Consider the following 19,467-nt stretch of genomic DNA (forward strand, 5'->3'; position numbering starts at 1 on the left):
CTGAATGTGTGAACTTTGTTACATGTGATCCACTTCCTGCTGTAATCTGGGCTCTTATAGAGTTGAGTAACTGGAGTATATTACACACCTGAGTAACTGGAGTATATTACACACCTGAGTAACTGGAGTATATTACACACCTGAGTAACTGGAGTATATTACACACCTGAGTAACTGGAGTATATTACACACCTGAGTAACTGGAGTATATTACACACCTGAGTAACTGGAGTAGATTACACGCCTGAGGATAAGAAAGGCTTAATGTGATCTAATAGTTCATATGACCAAACTACATCTAGCTGACATCAATCAGAGACAAGGAATACTTCTGACTCTTAAAGTCATTTATTAAAAACATGCCTGCTACAAAGTCAAGTATTTCAGTGTAAAAATAACTGTTCACATATGTGCATGATATGCTTTGTGCACGTGTAGTCACAAGTTCACTTCAGACTAGAGACCCTCCATGAGCTTCTGTCGGTGGCTGGCTCCTCCTGAGCTGGATGTTCTTTAGACTCCCTCTCTGTCAGCTCACAGAAGAACTGCATCAAGGTATTAAACCGTTCATCTCTCTGCCTCCTGTTCAGCCTCTGACCCGAGCATCTCCTGCACAGTAGCCAGATGTGTGCTGCCCCCTCTTCTCCTTCCTGGAAAACAAACATGGAGAGTGGAGATAGAATTAACACACAAGAGCCATATAATAAACTAAACTATAATTCTGTGGAATGAGATGTGTGTACAAGGTCTGGGGTGGCAGTGGGTGCTGGTAGGTAGTAGGTTGTAGGTACAGTGTAGATGCTGAATGATTAAATATTGTAGAATTAAACCAGGTTGATGTCCACAGAGATTAAACATTTGCATATATAATAAGACTGTTCTGTAGCTGGTGTAGGGTGGCAGAGGCTGCCAGCAGCTGGCTGAAAGAAGCTGATGCCTCTGCAGATGCTGGCTTTTGTGTAGCAGCTGGATGGATAAACATTTCAGAATAAAATAAGTTATAAAATACCTTTACCAGTAACATACAGTGTCCTAAACTAACTTACTTGATAGTGATAAGTTATAAACCACATATTAATCAAACCAGCCCACCATAATAATGTACTATAGATGATAGCATCTATGTACTGCTTATATCAGAAAATGAATGTACACAATATCCATCCATCCATCAATCCATTCATTTTCATCCGCAAATCCAGAGTCGGGTCGCGGGGGCAGTAGCCTAAGTCGAGAGGCCCAGACTTCCCTCTCCCCAGCTAACTTGGGCCAGCTCCACCGGGGGAATCCCAAGGCGTTCCCTGGCCAGGTGAGAGACATAGTCCCTCCACCGTGTCCTGGGTCTACCTTTAGGTCTCCTCCCGGTTGGACGTGCCCGGAAAGCCTCACCAGGGAGGCGTCCAGGAGGCATCCTGACCAGATGCCCGAGCCACCTCAACTGGCGCCTCTCGATGTGGAGGAGCAGCGGGGCTATCCCGAGCACCTCCCGAATGACAGGGCTTCTCCCCCATCTCTCATTTCGGCCGCTTGTACCCACGATCTCGTTCTTTCGGTCACTACCCAACGCTCATGACCGTAGGTGAGGGTAGGAACATAGATTGACCGGTAATTCCAGAGCTTCGCCTTCTGACTCAGCTCTCTCTTCACCACGACAGATCGGTACAACGCCCGCATCACTGTAGATGCAGCACCAATCCGCCTATCGATCTCACGCTTCAGTTTTCCTTCCCTTGTGAACAAGACCCCGAGATACTTTAACTCCTCCACTTGGGGCAGGACCTCCTCCCTGACCCGGAGAAGGCGTTCTACCCTTTTCTGACTCAAGACCATGGTCTCAGATTTAGAGGAGCTGATTCTCATCCCAGCTGCTTCACACTCAGCTGCAAACCACTCCAGCAAAAGCTGAAGGTCACGTTCTGATGAAGCCAACAGGATCACATCATCTGCAAAAAGCAGAGACCTGATCCTCAGGCCACCAAAACGGATGCCCTCCACACCTTGGCTGCGCCTAGAGATCCTGTCCATAAAGGTTAGGAACAGAATCGGTGACAAAGGGCAGCCTTGGCGGAGTCCAATTCTCACTGGGAATGAGCCCGACTTACTGCCGGCAATGCGGACCAAGCTCTGAAACCGGTCAGAGAACCCATTGTATTGATACAAATACATGCTCGCTATCGGCAGCTTTCGCTCCGAGATTTAATCCCAAAATGGACAATTTCCTTTCGTTATATCAACAGAAGAGACTAAACATTTGTAAATGCATTAAAACTGTTTTCTTTACCTGTTCGGTTTTGGCAAGGTGAGCTGGCGGCAGCAGGAGTATCTGGGATGCAGTCCAGTCCATTTCTCAATGAAGAAACACGATTCGGAACAGAAAAGATGCTGAAATCAAGCAAGGGGCGTAGCTCACCAAGCGTCAACATCACGTTAGTTCCATAGGAACCACATAAAGTCCCAGCCTCAGAGTAGGAGCTAAAATGGTTCTAGGAACTACGGGAAATGGTTCCTAGTTCCTATCTGTCCAAATGCGCGCAAAAGGGGGCTGGTTGCCGAAAAGGTTCTAGGAACTACAAAAGGTTCCTACAGTCAGAAAGGGCCTTAGGTTAATTTTAATTTGTCGGCTCCTTCTAATAATTTAAATCATCATATTGCTCAAAGTACAGGGTGAGGAGGAGAAGCAGCAACCAATTTTCATTCAGACCTATTAATCAATCCCTTACCAATTCTTTTGAACATCTTAAAATCAGGGTAAAAACAAGGTCCAGAGTGTGCCCCCTGGTGTGTGTGGGACCAGTAACATGCTGGGTAAAGCTGAAGGAGTCCATGAGGCTGGAGAAGCTCATGGCAAAGTGGTCTAAGGCATCATCAATCTGAATGTTAAAACCACCAACAAGCACCAGTCTGGACAGCTTCACAGTGGAGGATTAAAGGTCACTAAACTTCTGAAGGAAAGAACTGTTTGGACCAGGTGGATGATAAACCACAGCACAGTAGAACGGGTCCTTACACCCGACTTTAATCAGCTTCAGTTTAAAGGAAGCAAAGCAACCAGAGGTCATAGAGCTACATGGAAGATGGTCTCTAAAAACAACATCTAGGCCTCCACCACCACCAGAACCCCGGGGCTGGCTAAGAAAAGAATAACCACTCGGGCAAAGTTCAATCAGACCAGAATAGTCAGAGGTTTGCCGCCAAACTTCAGTCAGAAACAGAAAATCCAGGTTTTTAAAGAGAATTAGATCATGGAGCAGGAAGGACCTATTGTTAATAGAGCGGGTATTTAATAAAGCCATGCTGATTGAGGTGGAGGAATCTGAAACTATAGAAACAGCTGGAGTTAGTGGATGGAAGTTAGCAGGGTTAGGTTCACAGTGTTTATAAAATCCACTTATGGAGGGAACAGGAGGAGAAACCACTCAAGAAAGAGGATAAACCGTGCCGCATCGTGGCCTGGCGGGAATGTGGAAATGGCGCTCAGGTTGCTAAACAAAAGACAAGAAGCTAAAAGATCACTCCAATGTTTTCTAGATATACCACGTCTTAAGAGAAGTCTTATTCTCATATGGATTCCTGCTCATTTACCCCTTTTCCTCGGATGTTTTCCCAGAATCGGATAAACATCACTGGAGGCGTCCGGGTAGGAATTAGAATTTGGCTCTGGTCCAGCATGTGACTCACGTAAACAAACAGGCAGGTAAACTTGGGCGATCGTGGACGAATGGAAGGACAAAAAAGTCTGGTGATTATAGGAGATGGTAGCCGGGATACTACCGAAGAGGACCGCAGACAGGAGCAAGGCGGAAAAGAGGAGGCTAGTGGAGAAAACTTTTAAAAAGTGGCCGGCTAAACCATACCATACCACCATGGCAGGCAACCAAAGTGCTGTACAGATAAAAACTAAAACACAATCAATAATAAAAGTACACAACAAAGCAGTAAAATCACAGTCAATAAAAGAATACATAATAAAAATAATTAATAAAAGTCAAGGATTTAAAATGCCTCGTTGTAAAAGTGAGCCTTAAGCAGTGACTTGAAATGGGGGAGGGATGGTGCCAGCCTCACTGAGAGAGGAAGAGCACTCCAGAGGGACGGAGCAGCATAGATAAAAGCACACTGCCCTCGCGTTTTATATTTCATTGTGGGAACATGAGGCAGCAAGTAATCGGCAAATCTCAACATCTGGTTTAGCACAAAACAAGTCACAAGGTCAGACAGGTAATCCAAGCACAGGCGCCATCTTGTTACCAACCCGGAAGCGGATAAAGACCAAGTCAGTTGGCACACGACCTGCCATTTTTCTCCCCGTCTCTCTTGGTGCGTCTCCTTCACACTGTCATGTGATGACATCACGTTCATAAACTTTATGGAACATCTCCAAATGTTGAACAAAACATTTTAAAACTGTTTATGCAAAACTGAAAATTCAACCACGCATCTGTTTTATACATTAAATGACCGTTGTCACCTATGTGCTCTGCTCTTTAATGACAGTATTGGAACTGACACCATTGCTATTTTTGAACACTGGCTGTATACGGCAATACCTTAATACCACCCAAGCCTAATTTTAAGCATTATTTAATCCATTCTCGTCTCATCAATGAAAACTCACGTCTTGTCCTGTTTTGGTCACCAAAGAGCTATTTTTATCACATCAGCATCTCGTATTTGTTACAAGCAAATGGGGTAAATAACAAAATGATTTATTCGTTGTCATCATTGATGGAAAAAGTGCTCCTAACAATAGTCTCACCTTGAGTACCAATGTAGGCATTCCTCTGTTTGTAGCCGTCCATGTAGCTGGCATTGATATAGTCAGACCTCTGGGAGAACAACAAAGAAAAGAAAGGAGGAGATTTCACACCAGCTGAGGAGGAATTGGAACCAAATCTAGCAGCTGACTGCTTCTGAACCTCAGAGGACTCCTTGAGGGTAAGCCGCAGCTCACCTGATTGTCACTCAGCTGCTTAAAGTGACGGAATGATTTGACTGTATTTCATCAGAAAGATTTTACCTCATTCCTCCTGGGTTTCAACCGGACCCTGGTCTGATCGAGGCACAGCACGTCTCCATAGCGATTTTTTTCCTGATTATAAGATGCTCTGTAGACAAAACATTAGGAAGTCATTACTGACACCAACATGGCCGACCAGAATCATCTAGAGCAGAACAGTTGTGAATGTTGGGACTAATGGCACTTACACATTAGCGTCGGCACAGCCGGGTACAGAACCGGAATTTGGTTTCACAAATGGGTCAGATATGCGTTTTCCAGTTCGAGGCAACTTCTTTTTCAGACCTCCTCCCCAGCGGTCCGACTGGAGCCGAGGAGACACTACTGGGGTGGATGGGGGGGGGGTGTTCATTCATTTTCATGCTGGATGCTGTTAAATAAAGTCCTCTGTCTGTAGCAGGGAGTGGCCGCTCAGTGGGAACGGGAGAGCTGTGTGTGTGCCTGTCCTCTGCATCGGAGCTCTCACCCCAGCGAGCCGACAGGCAGCTGCTCATAGGGGAAAGCAGTGTGTGTGTGTGTGTGGTACAAGATCATGAGGACACACACAGCGAATAAATAAAATAAGGTGATTCAGTCTCCAAAAGCAGCACAGCTCATGTCCGCCTTTGTTTACCTTAGGATCCTCTGGAGGTTTCTTCCTGTTAAAAGGGGGTTTTCCTCTCCACTGTCGCTAAATGCTTGCTTAGTATGAGGATTGATGTAAAGACTCTGACACTAGTCAGTGACTTGAATGCAATTTGCTGGGTTCCTTATATAGGAAACATTATTTCTGATTGGCTTAATGAACGGACCTGGATTGGAATGTTTATTATGTGAAGTGCCTTGAGACGACTCTTGTCGTGATTTGGCGCTATATAAATAAAACTGAACTGAATTGAATTATGGAGGACACCGCAGACTTTTCCGTGTGTATTAAACGCAGGGCCCATGGGCTCAGGGATTAGCCCCACCAAACCCCGACCGTACCGACGCTAATGTGAAGCGCCTTATGTGCGTCTGAACCCACTGAGCGTAGTGGAAGGTACCAGGCGGCGCCTCTCTACGCAGCTCCTCGTACTCCAGGTGGATGCCTGAACGCTGAAGCCTACCAAGGTGAGCCAGCAGTTCCTGGGGCCGCATGGACTCTGGTCCCGGGACGTGGATGGATGAGTCTTCCAGGGGGATTCCCACCAGCTCGTCAACAGGGTCCACTCTGCCGTTCTGACCCGCCAGAAGCTGCTGGTTCCAGCTGAATGAGTCCAGAGGCAGCAGGCCACCGAGGTGCTGGGGGAGGCAGTCTCTGGGGAGGTGCAGACGCAGCTCTGCCATCTTCACCATCTGGACCTGGAATCAGAAAGCATCAGCTCACACTGAATGTTGCTGCATGATAAGCTGTGCACAAGAACACCCTAGTGTAGTTCCATCAGGAACTATGTGCCTTCAGCCCTGCCCCCTTTAAAGATCCATAACCCAGGTAGACTTCACCCAAATGTCACTGAATGTGAATATCTTCTTGTGTTAACCTCCAGGCCATCTGTCAGAGGTGTGTGACGAGAATGTGCAGCTCCCCTTACCCTCTCTCTGAGTTTTTCTTTGAGGAGCAGGCTTAGCAGGTTGTAGGGGACCCGGAACCAAACAGGAGCCCCAACAATCAGCACCTTCTTCAGCCTGGCAGGGAACGCCCCCTGGTGGACACAAACAACACAGCTCATCATAGCATCAGAAATCCAGGAACGAGAGAAACACATCAATCTGATTTTCTTATCTGTCCATCGTCGTCTTAAAACACAAACAGACCATAAACAAGTCCTGCTTGGTGCCGTCTTGTATCTACAGAAGGAACTGAGACCAGTTCATCTGCTGCTGACTGACTGCACATATACTATCAACCCTTTAAAAAGAGCAAACATGGAGGTAGCGGCCCAGGAAGCTCACACAGCTTCTAACACTAACTCATCTCCAATGTCGTGTTGTTGCTTCTGTTTCCTTCTACAACTTGACTCACACCTTCAGTAAGTTGAGGATCTTCTTGCTCAGGTCAAGCTCAAAGTTAGTGTAGTTGGAGCCAGCCATGTCGTAGATGAACACCAGGCCGTTCCTCTGGGTCTCAAAGCTGAGGAGCACAAACCTTCAACAGTAACCAAACTCGACCGAAGGACTTCCCACAATACCTTTGAATACATGAGTGATGACACAGCATTAAGTTAAAGAGCACCTTTCAACAGCCCGGTCCAGGAGATAGAAGAGGGCCTGTAGCACCACGTGGTTGCCCGTCTTGTTGGGATGATGAAGTTTAGCTGTGTACAAAGCGATGGATGCCCCTGAAGGGTCACGCACGCTCTGGAATGACACAAAGTCCTTTCATCAGTGTCCCTGCTGTCAGTGTGACTCCATTAAACCGAATTTATCAGCTGTGATAGCAGCTTCTGTTTCTGTTCAGGAAGAAAAAGCCTGAAAATTTAACACAAGGGGGCGCTTCAGCTCATTTTCCAGTTTTTGTAGAAAACATAAAGGACCGTGAACTACTTCAGCAGGAGGAATGATTATATTCCACAAAAAAGGCCATGGGCTGCAATGGCTTAGCTGAGCTAAAGAATGGCTGCAAGGATCCTGAGAGTCAGAACCTCTGAGCAAAGACACACCAGAACTGTCGTTTGTCAGTAAATAAGCCCGTCCCTGTTGTCCAGCACCAGAGCTAAAAATACTCTCAGACAGGATATGAATCCTGCTGCTGAGGCTGGAGAAGTCCAACGTCAGATGGCAGGATGTGAAGCATCAATGCTACCGCGCGTGTGCGTGCAAATGTGATGGGAGGTACAGAGCTAAATCTTTCTGGAACAGGAAACACCCACAGATAAGTAACACCTAGCCTGACCCACGGTTTGAATTCTAAATGATAAAACTAAGTTACTTCATTAAAGGTTTGAATGAGGGTGGAGTACTAGCACCATCAGCTAGTAATTCCCTAGGTTTCCAGAGTTTATCTAGTCTTCCATGAAGACACTTCAAAGTAATAGATTTATTTGAATTGGTTCATGAAGGACAGAAGATCTGGGGCTTCATTTATAAAACTTGGTGTGGAAGCTTTTCTAAAAGACTACTCAAAGCCAGGGTACACAAGTTAAAAATGTTAAATAACCTTCAAATTCACCCTCTGACCTAATTTTTCGGACTGAAAACAACGATTGGTTGAGGTTTTTAGACAAATCCGAAAGAACCACTTTATTAATTTTTTTCTGGTATTTTTTAAAACTCCACAATATCTTTATAGCTATGCTACATTAGCATGTTGGTAAGAGGCATAAAAAAAACATTTGAAGCTAATTTGTTTTCCAAATTAAGGAATACAGCTTTAAAACCAGACTGGCAATTTTCCAATATGTAATTTCCCATTAAATACTCGGTCAACTGAGAGTAAGTTACCTTCTCCAGTACTTTAGAGATAAAAAGAAGTCTGGAGATGGGTCAATAAATGAGACAGTGCACATCAAATGAGACACTATCTAAGGGGAACAGTTAACTCATTCACTGCCAATGACGACTAAAGTCGTCATTTGCATTTTTTACTGTTTGAGCATTGGAACGAGCCCCCGCGCTGATAGAACAAACATCCCAGCCCTGAAGCCGATCTTCATCCGCCTACATCACAGATCACATGATCAGGAAGCAGACCATCCATGTGTTTGGAGATCGTTTTGGGCCGTTCCTGTAAAAAAAGTGAGGCGCGAAACGGAAAAGCGTCTGCCGATCACAATTCGACAACGGATTATGAAAGAACGGATAACGCTCAAAACACACGGCTTCTTCCTGATGTAAGAGGTGAGTCTCCTCTTTGTTTAGGTTGTTTTGGCATCGACATCATGCTAGCGCGCAACGTTCTGTGACTCTTAAAAAAACAGTAAAAACGGTGAGAAAGGCAGCGAAGGCCGTTAGCAATCAGGAAACGGCTGGCAGTGGATGAGTTAATTTATCCCAAAAGGGCTTTGAGGGAGGAAATATTGTTAATCATATCGAACAAATATCAGACCACCTGTCTGCGATTTCCTACTGGAACAAGGTTTAAGAAAACCCAGACAGCTACACCTCGAGCCCGGTTCACTGCCCTGCAGGATTTTATGTGTTTATTCATTTAGGAGAAGCTTTTATCCAAAGCGACTTACCATTTATAACCTATAGGGCATGCTGTGATGTTTTGGTTTATAATTTGATGAACACTGGAAGTGTCTATCCCCTACACACAGATAATGCAACATAAGTCATTTGAAGACATACATATAAGTGTGGCAGGGTTTTCCCCCACAAATCTTGCTAAGCCTTTTGGTAGAGCAGCCCACCATGCCCAAAATGTTTTCAGGAAGTTTTAAATCATGATTAATATGTGTTGTTATAAACCATTTATATACTTATTTATGTAAACTGACAATACTTGTCAATATGAGGATGTTAAAATTTGCAGTTTTGTATGCCTCCATTACATTGCAGAGATGCTACTGACTTTACACAGATATTGGATCTGCTTTTTATTATTATTATTTTTTACAATGTACTGTCCAGCTGTGAAGCTTTCAGAATTGATGTATGAATGCTGAAGACAAGCCTTACAGTTTTTCTCTCACAGGTGGAGCGTTATAGCTTCTGGTATGATGCCACACCTGATACCAAAACTTCATTAGAAATGTTTTCGGTGGTTTAAAATCACAGCGGACACGGAGACAGAAGTGAAAAAGAAAGGGGGAGAGAAAGGAAGTGGTCGTGGTGGTGGGGGGTTAAAAAATAAACCAATAAATAATGAACAAGTATGTATGTCTAGAACTGCAGAAAGAGAGAGAGGAGAGGACACAAAAATACAACAAAACCAAAATATCATTGCACCCACAACAGGAGGATATATAACAGTAACCATTTTCACTGAAAGGCACACGTTAAAAATTCTGTGCATTAAGTGCCAACCAAAGCCTTAGGTCAGGTGTTTAAAATGCCCAAGTCCATAAAAGTGAGAGCATCATGTGAGCATCTGTGTGCATACATGCGCTTGTGTAACATAACAATTTTGATATAAACTCAAGATATTCTTAACATACTCCATCTTGTAGAGGCATCCGCCATATTTAGGGTCAGCTAACCATTTAGGATTAAAGCAGCTGGTTTAATGTTCATAGTCATGGCTTAGGCCCACAGGTGGTTGCTCCAACGACGTGCCAACTCGCACTTGCTCTGCGTCATCATCAAGCCACCACTCGATCAGCTCAAGGGAGATGCACTTCCTGCGCCTATCGTCTCACCATTTAAATTTTAAATGTTAATTTGGTGCATTAAAATGATTTGAAATAAATAAGTGACACTTAGCCTGTAAAGCACTGGGGAAAACCCTGTGTAGAGTGATGTGTGTGTGTGTGTGTGTGAGTCAAAGTTTGACCCATTTTTCCATAAAAATTTTCTTTATCAAATCTCAATTTGTGTAGAAAATAACTTTTGCAGTTCTCAAACTTTTTATGTGTAAACCACTTTAGAAATTAAGCACCTGGGCTCTTCTCTCTCTACAAATAATTTTTTGGTTTAGCATTTTTTTTGGGTTGTGCTGTTATGAATCTGATGACACCCCCCACCACCACCCTGGCCTCTTTATATAAGTAACAGTATCAATAAATAATAGTCTGAATATAAAACGCGGAGTTTAGTAACCTGACCCAAAACCTTGCGTTGAAGCCACAGTGGCGTGCATGACTTACCAACACCGTGAACTTCCCACTCAGCAGTTCTGAGCGTAGCGGCTCCTCGTGAGGCTGAAGTCTGACAATTCCTTCTTTAAGACGTGTTTCCTGAAGAAAGCAAATTACAGCAGGTGAGGAGGGCGGGGGCTGGAAAATCTAATTCTTGTCTGAGAATAACAGATTTTCAGAGAACTTTACCCTCAACCTTACTTTAAGTTTTTAAGACCAACACATCTTGAATGAGTTCATGGCAGGCTTGGTAAGCCAGCGTCCTTCCTAGCCTTCGCCATATTCTCGCATTATCCCGTAGGATAACGTGTACGTTTTGCTTTGGGAGCCCCCATTTTTGGAACATGTCTGTGAAAGCTTTAGAGATGGCAGCCACCATGTGTGATCCAGGAAACTCTTGTGAGTGAAGCGCCACTCTCCTCAGCTCAAACGTCTGATCAATAAGCTGTGCAGTTAGACTCAGCATCGATATGGTACTCACACTAGAACTCCAAATGTCAGTCGCAAAGCCGACCGACACGATGTTGTCATCCTAGAAAAGGCTTTGGATTTGACTGTAAATACAGTGATATAGCTCCGACAGGCATTCGTCAGTGAAATATTTACGAGTAGGCAGCTTGTAGCTCAAAGCAGTTAATGAGGCGTTTAAACCCGATATCTTTGGCAAGCGGCTGACGGTCAAGGCATATTAATTCCATGACCTTATGACTTAGTTCTTTCTTTTTGTTGATGTTGCTGCTGCACGTTGCTTTTCTCTCTCTGCCTTAGCAGCAGCCAAAGTTGTAAACTCGGTGTACTCCTTGGTGTGAGAAACTTTCAAATGTCATATCAGGTTTGTTGTGTTGAAATTCTTTTGTAGCATTCCTGCTTCTCTGAGCTACTGGTTTTTACTCCCCTGCAGTCTCTGAGGTCGGCTGATAGGATGCTTCTGGAAGTCCCTGAAACAAGTCGTAAGCTCAGAGGTGACAGGGCTTTATCTGTAGCGGCCCCTAGGCTCTGGAATGAGCTGCCTTTGAGCATTGGGTCAGCCTCTTCACTGTCTGGTTTAAATCTCTTTTGAAAACCTATTTTTATGATTTGGCTTTTACTCAGCATGAGTCTTTTTTTAGTATTTTTAGTGTTAGTTCTTAAGCTTTAGTCTATGCATTTTTATGTTGTGTATTGTTTTTTAATGTTTTAATTTCTGTGAAGCACTTTGGTCAGTTTTATACTGTTGTAAGGTGCTATACAAATAAAGCTGCCTTGCCTCGGCGTATCTCCTTTGCGCACACGTTGAAAACTGCAAATTCGTTGTCCTTTTCGGACACATTGAAAAATTTACAAGGACCTCCACCTACACAAGAACTTGTTCAATGATTAATCTGGAGCAGTGTCACTTTAACATGATGCTAAATGAAAGCCACCATATTCTTTAGTTCTTTAATGTGGTTCTGGTTGTGGTTAGAGCCAGACGGTCTCCTCACCCTGTAGCTGTGGAACAACTCGATGGCACGGAGGACGTCAAACTTGCGAGCCATGAGGAACTTGACGGCCAAATCCCTGGAGAGCGGCGACACGCTGTGCTGACTGGTCCATTTGTTGATCTCCTCTAGAAACTGGCTGGTTGCCTGAAACAGACCAGATGTTACTCATAGATCTTCATCTGTGTGTTTGGTGCAAACATGCTAATGTTTGGCATGTTTGGGGCAGGACAAGAAGTCTGGGAATTCCCAGTTCTCAGGCATGCAAAACAATCCCATGAGCACTAGGGATGCACTGATGGATCGGCATTTGATCGTAATTGGCCGATAGCGCCCTTATTGGTTTTGATCGGAGTTTTCAAAATAGATCAAAGCAGACCGATCAGGTAGGGTTGTCACGGTAACCAGTGTAGTGGTAAACCCCGGTAAAAAAAAAAGTTGACAATAATAACCGTCTTGTTTTAAAAAAAACTATATTATCTCGGTGGATTACCGTGGCTGCGGTGTAGGCGCGGTGACCCTTACCAGCCACCGTATCATCAGCTGTATGGTGTCAGATTTCCGCCAAAACCCGTGCAAGCGTAGCCAAAACCCGTGCACGCGTATTGTGCACATCGCGCGTGCGAACGGGACTCGCGCGTGGAGGTTAGAACCTCATGAGTGAAAATATACATGGCGAGGAGGTCATTTGTACACTGAGAGGGAGCAAACTGTGTCTGTGAGCGCACAAGGATGTGCACAAGTGACAAACCTGCGTGCGCTCGTTGGCCAACGAGCACACGGCAGAGGAAAACATGCGCGCGGCAGCCTCACTGCGCGCTCGGTGCGGCAGCCTCACTGCACGTGTGGCAGCCTTTCTGCGCGCTCGGTTTCCGATTCTGCTCGCTCGGCTGTTGGGAGTTTTGGCACTCTGGAGGCGTGGAAGAATTAAAGTGCCAGAAACTGAGCAGTTGAACTTTCAATTTGAGAGCAGAATTTCATATCAAGAGACCATCTTTTTAATTTCAGAATACTATTTTATATTATTGCTCTCAAAACTTGTAATGCTTGCGCTCAAAATGTCTGCTCTCTTTCAAATTCATTCTGTTCTCCTTCAAATCTTTGTTTTTGCGCTCAGATTTAACCTTCTTACACTGGTATTGTCTTCTCATGTGACAACTTTTTCTCTACACGGATCAAAACTCCTCCCACAAGTCTGTCCCCTGCTCTCACGGATCTTGTCTGCTCTCGCTCAAAACTTAGAAGTACAATCTCCTAGCAACCGCTCAGCCAATAGAAAGACTTGTGGGACTGGGCGGGAACAAACCTCTTTGGGGTGCGCTCGTTTTGCGCTCTGTGGATTTTCCTGTGTGGCTGCCGCATCTGCGCACTAACAGCCTGGCTAATACCCGCTCTGATCTGGAGCGAGAGTTTCACCTGCACCAGCAAAATGGACCAGAACCAACAAGACGCTCAAGTAAGTTATTTTTCAAGGCTACTAGCTGCAGTTTATTCCATAAAATTGTTTTGTTATGCTACTTTTTACGACTCCTCGCATTTAATATTGCAACAGGGGCACATAGCTAGGTGGATTAGGTTATTCACTATAGCTACAACTTTCATAAAATGGCCTCAGCAGATTTGAGTTTTACCCTAACATATCACTCGTCCCCAATGCTAGCTCTGGACCTAGTGTAGATGTTTTTTGTTTAGTATTCCCACCTTTGTTTTTAATAGTTAGCTCTTTGGACATTACAGTAGTTATTCGTTAGCGTTTACTCCATGAACATTGTTTCCTCATCTAACTGCTAACTATCAAAATGTGTTTCATCCATCGACATAAATATATCCCAATGTTTTTCTCGCGCTGTAATGAACAAGATGGGTCATCAAAGTAAGAGAATGTTATTAAAAAGTGGAACTCGTTATAATTGAACGATGGAAAATTTTGACCAAAGCCGTAGGAGAAAACCGTTTTTGATAGGGAAACACATTTTGACACAACACCTGCCCTGACTGGCGCGTCAGCTAGCTTTCAATCTGTTTGTATGTTTCTGAAAATATTAATGCTATGTTAAGTGAGTGTAATCCAGTAGTCATTTCCCCAACAAAATAACAATTTCTATTTTTGCTCAATTCCTGCCTCCTTCCATTTCATTTTGCACTTGCATTATTTCTTTTTGTAATCCTGTCAAACCTAGCCGCTGGTCTTTAAACATAATGAGCCTAACTTACTAATACTGAGTCTGGGGTTACATAAGCAGTAACAAAACAAAAACAGTTTCTGTTTCTAAGTCTCAGCAATGAGTAAGGTTGTATTTCTGGTGTAAGCGAACTAACATTTGTTTTCTGTGAAATGCGCGAAATGTTGTATTACACAGTCTGTGGTACCATGATGCAGCACAATTCACTGTTGCATGTTAAACCACAGAAGATGTAGAGGAAAATGAATGTAATGGCTGAGGTGGAGGACCTGTAATGACACCAGAAAATAAGAAAATGTGTAAAAGCTTTATTAAAAGTTTAGTCCTGAAATTCTCATGGTAATCCAGGGAAGCAGGTTGGTGCATGGTCAGGGAACAGGCGTGGGTCAGGGCCAGATAAACAGCAGGTTCCATCCCAGCTCCAACCAGAGAGTGCTGCTGTTGTGTCCTTGGGCAAGACACTTAACCAACTTTGCCTGCTGTTGGTGGTCGGAGGGACCGGTGGTGCCAGTGTTCAGCAGGCCCGCCTCTGTCAGTGTGCCCCAGGGCAGCTGTAGCTACTATCTGGCTTATCACCACTGTAAGCATGTGAAAAGGGTGTGGCTGTTGTGTAAAGTGCTTTGTAGGCCTTGGACTTGATAAATTTCAATAAATGTGCAAGCCAATTACAATTTTTTTCAATTTGTAGGTGTTTCCCATTTGCTGTATAACCAAATACAACTTTTTCTGTGTTTTTTGTTGTATTTCTTTAGACTGGTTCCATCCGAGAAGTTACGAGAAACCTTATGGATTTACTGAATGCTCATCTACAAGCAGAGGGCCCGCAACAAACACCAACTGTGCCACAGCGCACAACACCAGCGACAACACCTTAACAGACTATCCCTCGGTCTACAGTTCATCAAGAAATGTCAAGGTAAGTTAAGTGTAGAAATGTAAATATTTGACATCTGCATTGGTCTATTCAGTGGTTTGAAATTAAATTATTCCAATGATGCTTTATTATTCATCTTAGAAAGAGGCTTTCTGCAATTGACTGTATTTTTTTTTTTACATAGTGAAATTAAATTCTGAAATAATGTAAGCAGTGTAGTATAGGCTACAGCTAGGGCTGGGCAATATATAGATATTTTAAAATTATAAATATAATTTTAAACGAGAAACAAGATGACTTTGTATTGATATAACTAGTCAAGCCACATAAGCTAGCAACTAGCTTGCTCCGTCTGTAAGCGGTCATTTCATGTATTCTCACAAATCTGCTCAATCAGAAAACCTCTGGGTCAATGTTCTGCCCTAAACTTTGCATTTGGCTTCATGGTTTTTAATTATTTGGGGATATTCGTTCATGTTTCATCAAGCCTGTTCACTGTGGTTACCAACGGAGTTCTGTTTACCCCTCCCTCCCTCGTGTAATTGGGAAACCACTACAGAGAGCCGGAGTGGCCAAATTACCTCAAACATGTTGTAATGGCTTCAACTGTAAACGTTAGGGTTAACATTTAATTTTGAAGGTGAGTTCAGCGCTAAAAGTTTTTCTGGTTCCGTTTTTTGATGCTTTGCTATGGTCGGGGCTCAGCCACGTGAGTTCGGAATAGAACGGGTGGTTTCTTGTTCACATGTGATTCCCAGGACTTCTCAGGAATGCGGAAATCCCCGAGCATGTGGGCGGCGGTAAAGACGCGCGGAAGAAGTCTGCGGTGTCCGCCTATGCTAAACAATAATTCCTCATCAAACCGCTGCACCAACACACACTGCGCTTCTCTAATAATCTGCTCTCCTCTAATCCTTCCTACTTCAGCGCTGTAGTGTCCTCCGCTGCAGACGTGTCCTTATAACCGCTGCTACACACACACACACTGCTGTCCTCCTCTGCTGCGGAGCGGGAGACAGCAGCTTAGTGCTTCATGTGGGCTAAACAGCAACCAGGATGAAAAGTAATCGCATATGCGGAAACCCCCCGGTGTTTGATCCAACTCCCCAATAGGAGGCGGTAGGTGTGAGTTTCAGCTGCCAATCAGTCCATAGTGTCTGCTCGGCACCAGCCGGACCTCCGAGGGAAGTAGTCTGGAAAAAAAAGTCTCCTTAGAACGAAATACACACATGTGAGCCATATGCGAACAAAACATTTGGTTCCGAACGCATCCATGCCGACCCAGATGTGAAAGCGGCTTAAGTGAGGGAAAATACTAACATGGGACGACTGTGAGAATAAGGAGTAAAATAGTTTAGTTTTAAAAATAGTTTCCAGCTCAAAACAGGAGACTTGACAGGTGTGATCCTGGAATTGTGGATGAAGTCTGTCAGTGAAGCTCTTGGGATCACAGCTCCACCTCTCAGTTCAGACTCCACAGAGCTCCTAGTGTGTGAGTTCTTGTTCTCTTCTGTACTTTTAACGTTAACGCAGGAGAGTGTTTGCTGTTGTATTTCAGTTATAATGTGAACAACCACACAAAACATTAAATTTACTCAAAAATTCTGAATGGATTTTTAAGACCTGCCGTGTGAACGTAGCCTTAAGCCTGATTCATGCTTCTCCGTCTGCGTCAGTGCGGAGACACGCGACGTCCTTGCGTGCCTGCCGGAGAGCTCCGCAAGGACGGACGGAGTAAAGCTCTCTTTTCTAAACAGCCGTCAGTCGAGACAGACAACGCAAGCTTGTGATTGGTCAGGATGCCGCTGTTGTTTACAGCGCCGCCATTGCACCCTCAAAAACATAAAGAGAGCCGAGGATAACAAGCAGCAGACACGGAGCAGCTTGAAGAATACCTTGCGAAAAAACTCTAAAAACATGAACTTTTAGTTCCCCCGTGACTGGAGGAGAGAGAAGATGCGCAGCAAGCGTTTTATTTGTGGACGGAAATGACAGGAAACGTGGGTTTAGAGGTGGCGAGCGCATGGAGGTGGAGGAGAATGAGAGACAAATATGTCCGTGTTAAAAGTCTCTTATATACACAAAAAATACAATATAAACACATTATCTTGGACCAATACATGACAGGATACCACAGAACAGCGCTACGCCCTCTGTTGTCCTGCCGAGGAATTGCTTTGCAACACTCTCCAGGAGACGGAGAAGTATGAGAGCAAAACACTTCCGTCAATCCGTGCGTGTCTGTCCCTTGCGGAGCTGACGGAGAAGCATGAACCAGGCTTTAGACAGCATGTTTCTCTGTACATAAGCCGTACCATAGACATCATTGGCTGCTGGAGAGTAACTGCTTCACCGCCATATTGAGTAGGTTTCTAACTCCAAAACCCAATTTGAATCCAGTCATTGGAGCAACTATGCCTGTTTTTGTGCAGCTCACAGTTCCAACAACCAGCAGTTACATCTGCCTGTAAGCTTTGTTTGTTAATAAAGTTATATAAAAATAAAAAAAACTGTTACGTCACGATCTCCTTGCTTTCTACAGGAAGTTTAAAAAATTATTTCAATAAAGATTGAAACACAAACATGAAGCTAAATGAGGAGCTCTATGAACATACTGAATGCCGCTTTAAAAGATACTGAATGTGAAATATGGCATTTCTCTACTGCTGACTGATGAAAGGGAGTCCGATGTGCCTGTTGTCATTTTGCAGGAGGTTGAACGATCTGACAAGGTAGTTAGCCCGTAAAAAAATTGTGCTGCAACACTCCCAGTGCTTTTTTTGGTGGCCTTTACGGCTATTCATTGGTAGGCTCATCACGGAACACAAAAATGTAGCTTGTTTGTTATGATTTAGGTACGTACTGCCCCCTAGTGGCAGAAAACTACAGACTGTCGCTTAAAGAAATAGCATAAAATGGCCAGGGATGCAATTCAATATATATTCTCTTCTACGGTTTTAAAATTTTGAAATAATTATCTATCGATCGATTAGATTTTTTTAAATTAATATGCTTTTATTCATCAACCAGCCCTAAAACCTACTAAAGGTTAAACATTTTAAATTGCAAACTGTACTTAATTACGGTGATGCAAGTAAATGACAATTACACCCCTGCAAAATAGTAAAAGTTCTAAATCAAAACCATTTTGAATTTTTGTTATTCTTGTCCCTGCTATTTGTAATTTTTTTAATCTAATTTTGACATATAGTAATCCTGCACAACAATGTGATAATTTGGTTTCTATTAAAATTTAGGAAATTTTGCTTATTTGTTGACAAATTGCAGCTCAATATAGAAACATCATCATTGTTCTCTTGTTGTAATGTCAGGATTTCCAAGAGCCAGACATCGACTGGGATGTTGCTGCAGAGTACAGCCCAGATGTGGACGGTGCTGCTGTGGTCCCGGAGTTCGACAGTCCCCTCACTGAAGAGCAGCATGCTGAACTGCATCCATGCTTTCGTTCTTTTTTAAACACAGAAACAGTTTTGTTTACCTGTTAGTAGCTACAGTTTCGCCGACGGCTGCCGGCTTCTTCAGGCTGACGCTGTTGGTGGCGCGTCACTTCCTTCTCCGTTTATCTGCGGGCAGTTGTCTCTGCTGCCCGCAGATAAACGGAGAAGGAAGTGACGCGCCACCAACAGCGTCAGCCTGAAGAAGCCGGCAGCCGTCGGCGAAACTGTAGCTACTAACAGGTAAACAAAACTGTTTCTGTGTTTAAAAAAGAACGAAAGCATGGATTTAGAAAGACACAGCAAGAACACCTAAGATGCTGAACTGCAGTTGCTACTGGCACAAAATTGGGAGCGTTCAAACACTAAGGAACTTTTATCTATTGTGCAGAGAATATGTTAATGCTGCTTTGTCAGATTAATGTGTACTTGAAATAAAAAATCAAGAGATCAGTTCCAGTGCTTTTTTTAATGTTACAAAAGAAATACGTAACATGTATTTGAAATGGCAATAAGCCTAACTTTATGGATTCATGTAACAATGTCGCTTTCTAGCTCCAAAACATTACATTATTTAACAAAACCATTTGTCTTTTTGGATTCAAAGTTAAATTTGAACCATTATACAGTAACCTGAACCCAGAACAGTGGCCATCTTGTTTTCACTTAATGTCTGCTAAAATCAAATCTATCACAGACTGCCTGAGTAAGCTGACTTTCAAAGTCAGTGTATGTAGTAACGTGCCATGTAGGTAAGGTGATTAAGTGTGGTCCATACC

The 19,467-nt window shown here is 43.7% G+C and overlaps 1 protein-coding gene and 1 long non-coding RNA gene across 2 annotated transcripts in view; one reads left to right on the forward strand and one right to left on the reverse strand.

Moving 5' to 3' along the window:
* The window catches only part of ptpn9a (protein tyrosine phosphatase non-receptor type 9a), a 47,599-nt gene that overhangs the window by 11,258 nt on the left and 16,874 nt on the right, over positions 1-19,467 (reverse strand). Inside the window, exons 2-9 of the mRNA XM_015952209.3 lie at positions 12,180-12,323; positions 10,726-10,815; positions 7,212-7,336; positions 7,004-7,109; positions 6,571-6,681; positions 6,024-6,340; positions 5,018-5,105; positions 4,757-4,826 (exon numbers count right to left, since the gene is read on the reverse strand). Coding sequence (XP_015807695.1) covers positions 4,757-4,826; positions 5,018-5,105; positions 6,024-6,340; positions 6,571-6,681; positions 7,004-7,109; positions 7,212-7,336; positions 10,726-10,815; positions 12,180-12,323 — 1,051 coding nt within the window. The remainder of the gene's footprint in view (positions 1-4,756; positions 4,827-5,017; positions 5,106-6,023; positions 6,341-6,570; positions 6,682-7,003; positions 7,110-7,211; positions 7,337-10,725; positions 10,816-12,179; positions 12,324-19,467) is intronic.
* On the forward strand, positions 12,741-18,794 carry LOC129163899 (uncharacterized). The gene is made up of 3 exons (XR_008563705.2): positions 12,741-13,632; positions 15,112-15,275; positions 18,566-18,794. It is a non-coding gene; the product is annotated as an uncharacterized lncRNA (long non-coding RNA).

Source organism: Nothobranchius furzeri, chromosome 14 (genome assembly GCF_043380555.1).
Source record: "Nothobranchius furzeri strain GRZ-AD chromosome 14, NfurGRZ-RIMD1, whole genome shotgun sequence".
Taxonomy (NCBI): Eukaryota; Metazoa; Chordata; class Actinopteri; order Cyprinodontiformes; family Nothobranchiidae; genus Nothobranchius; species Nothobranchius furzeri.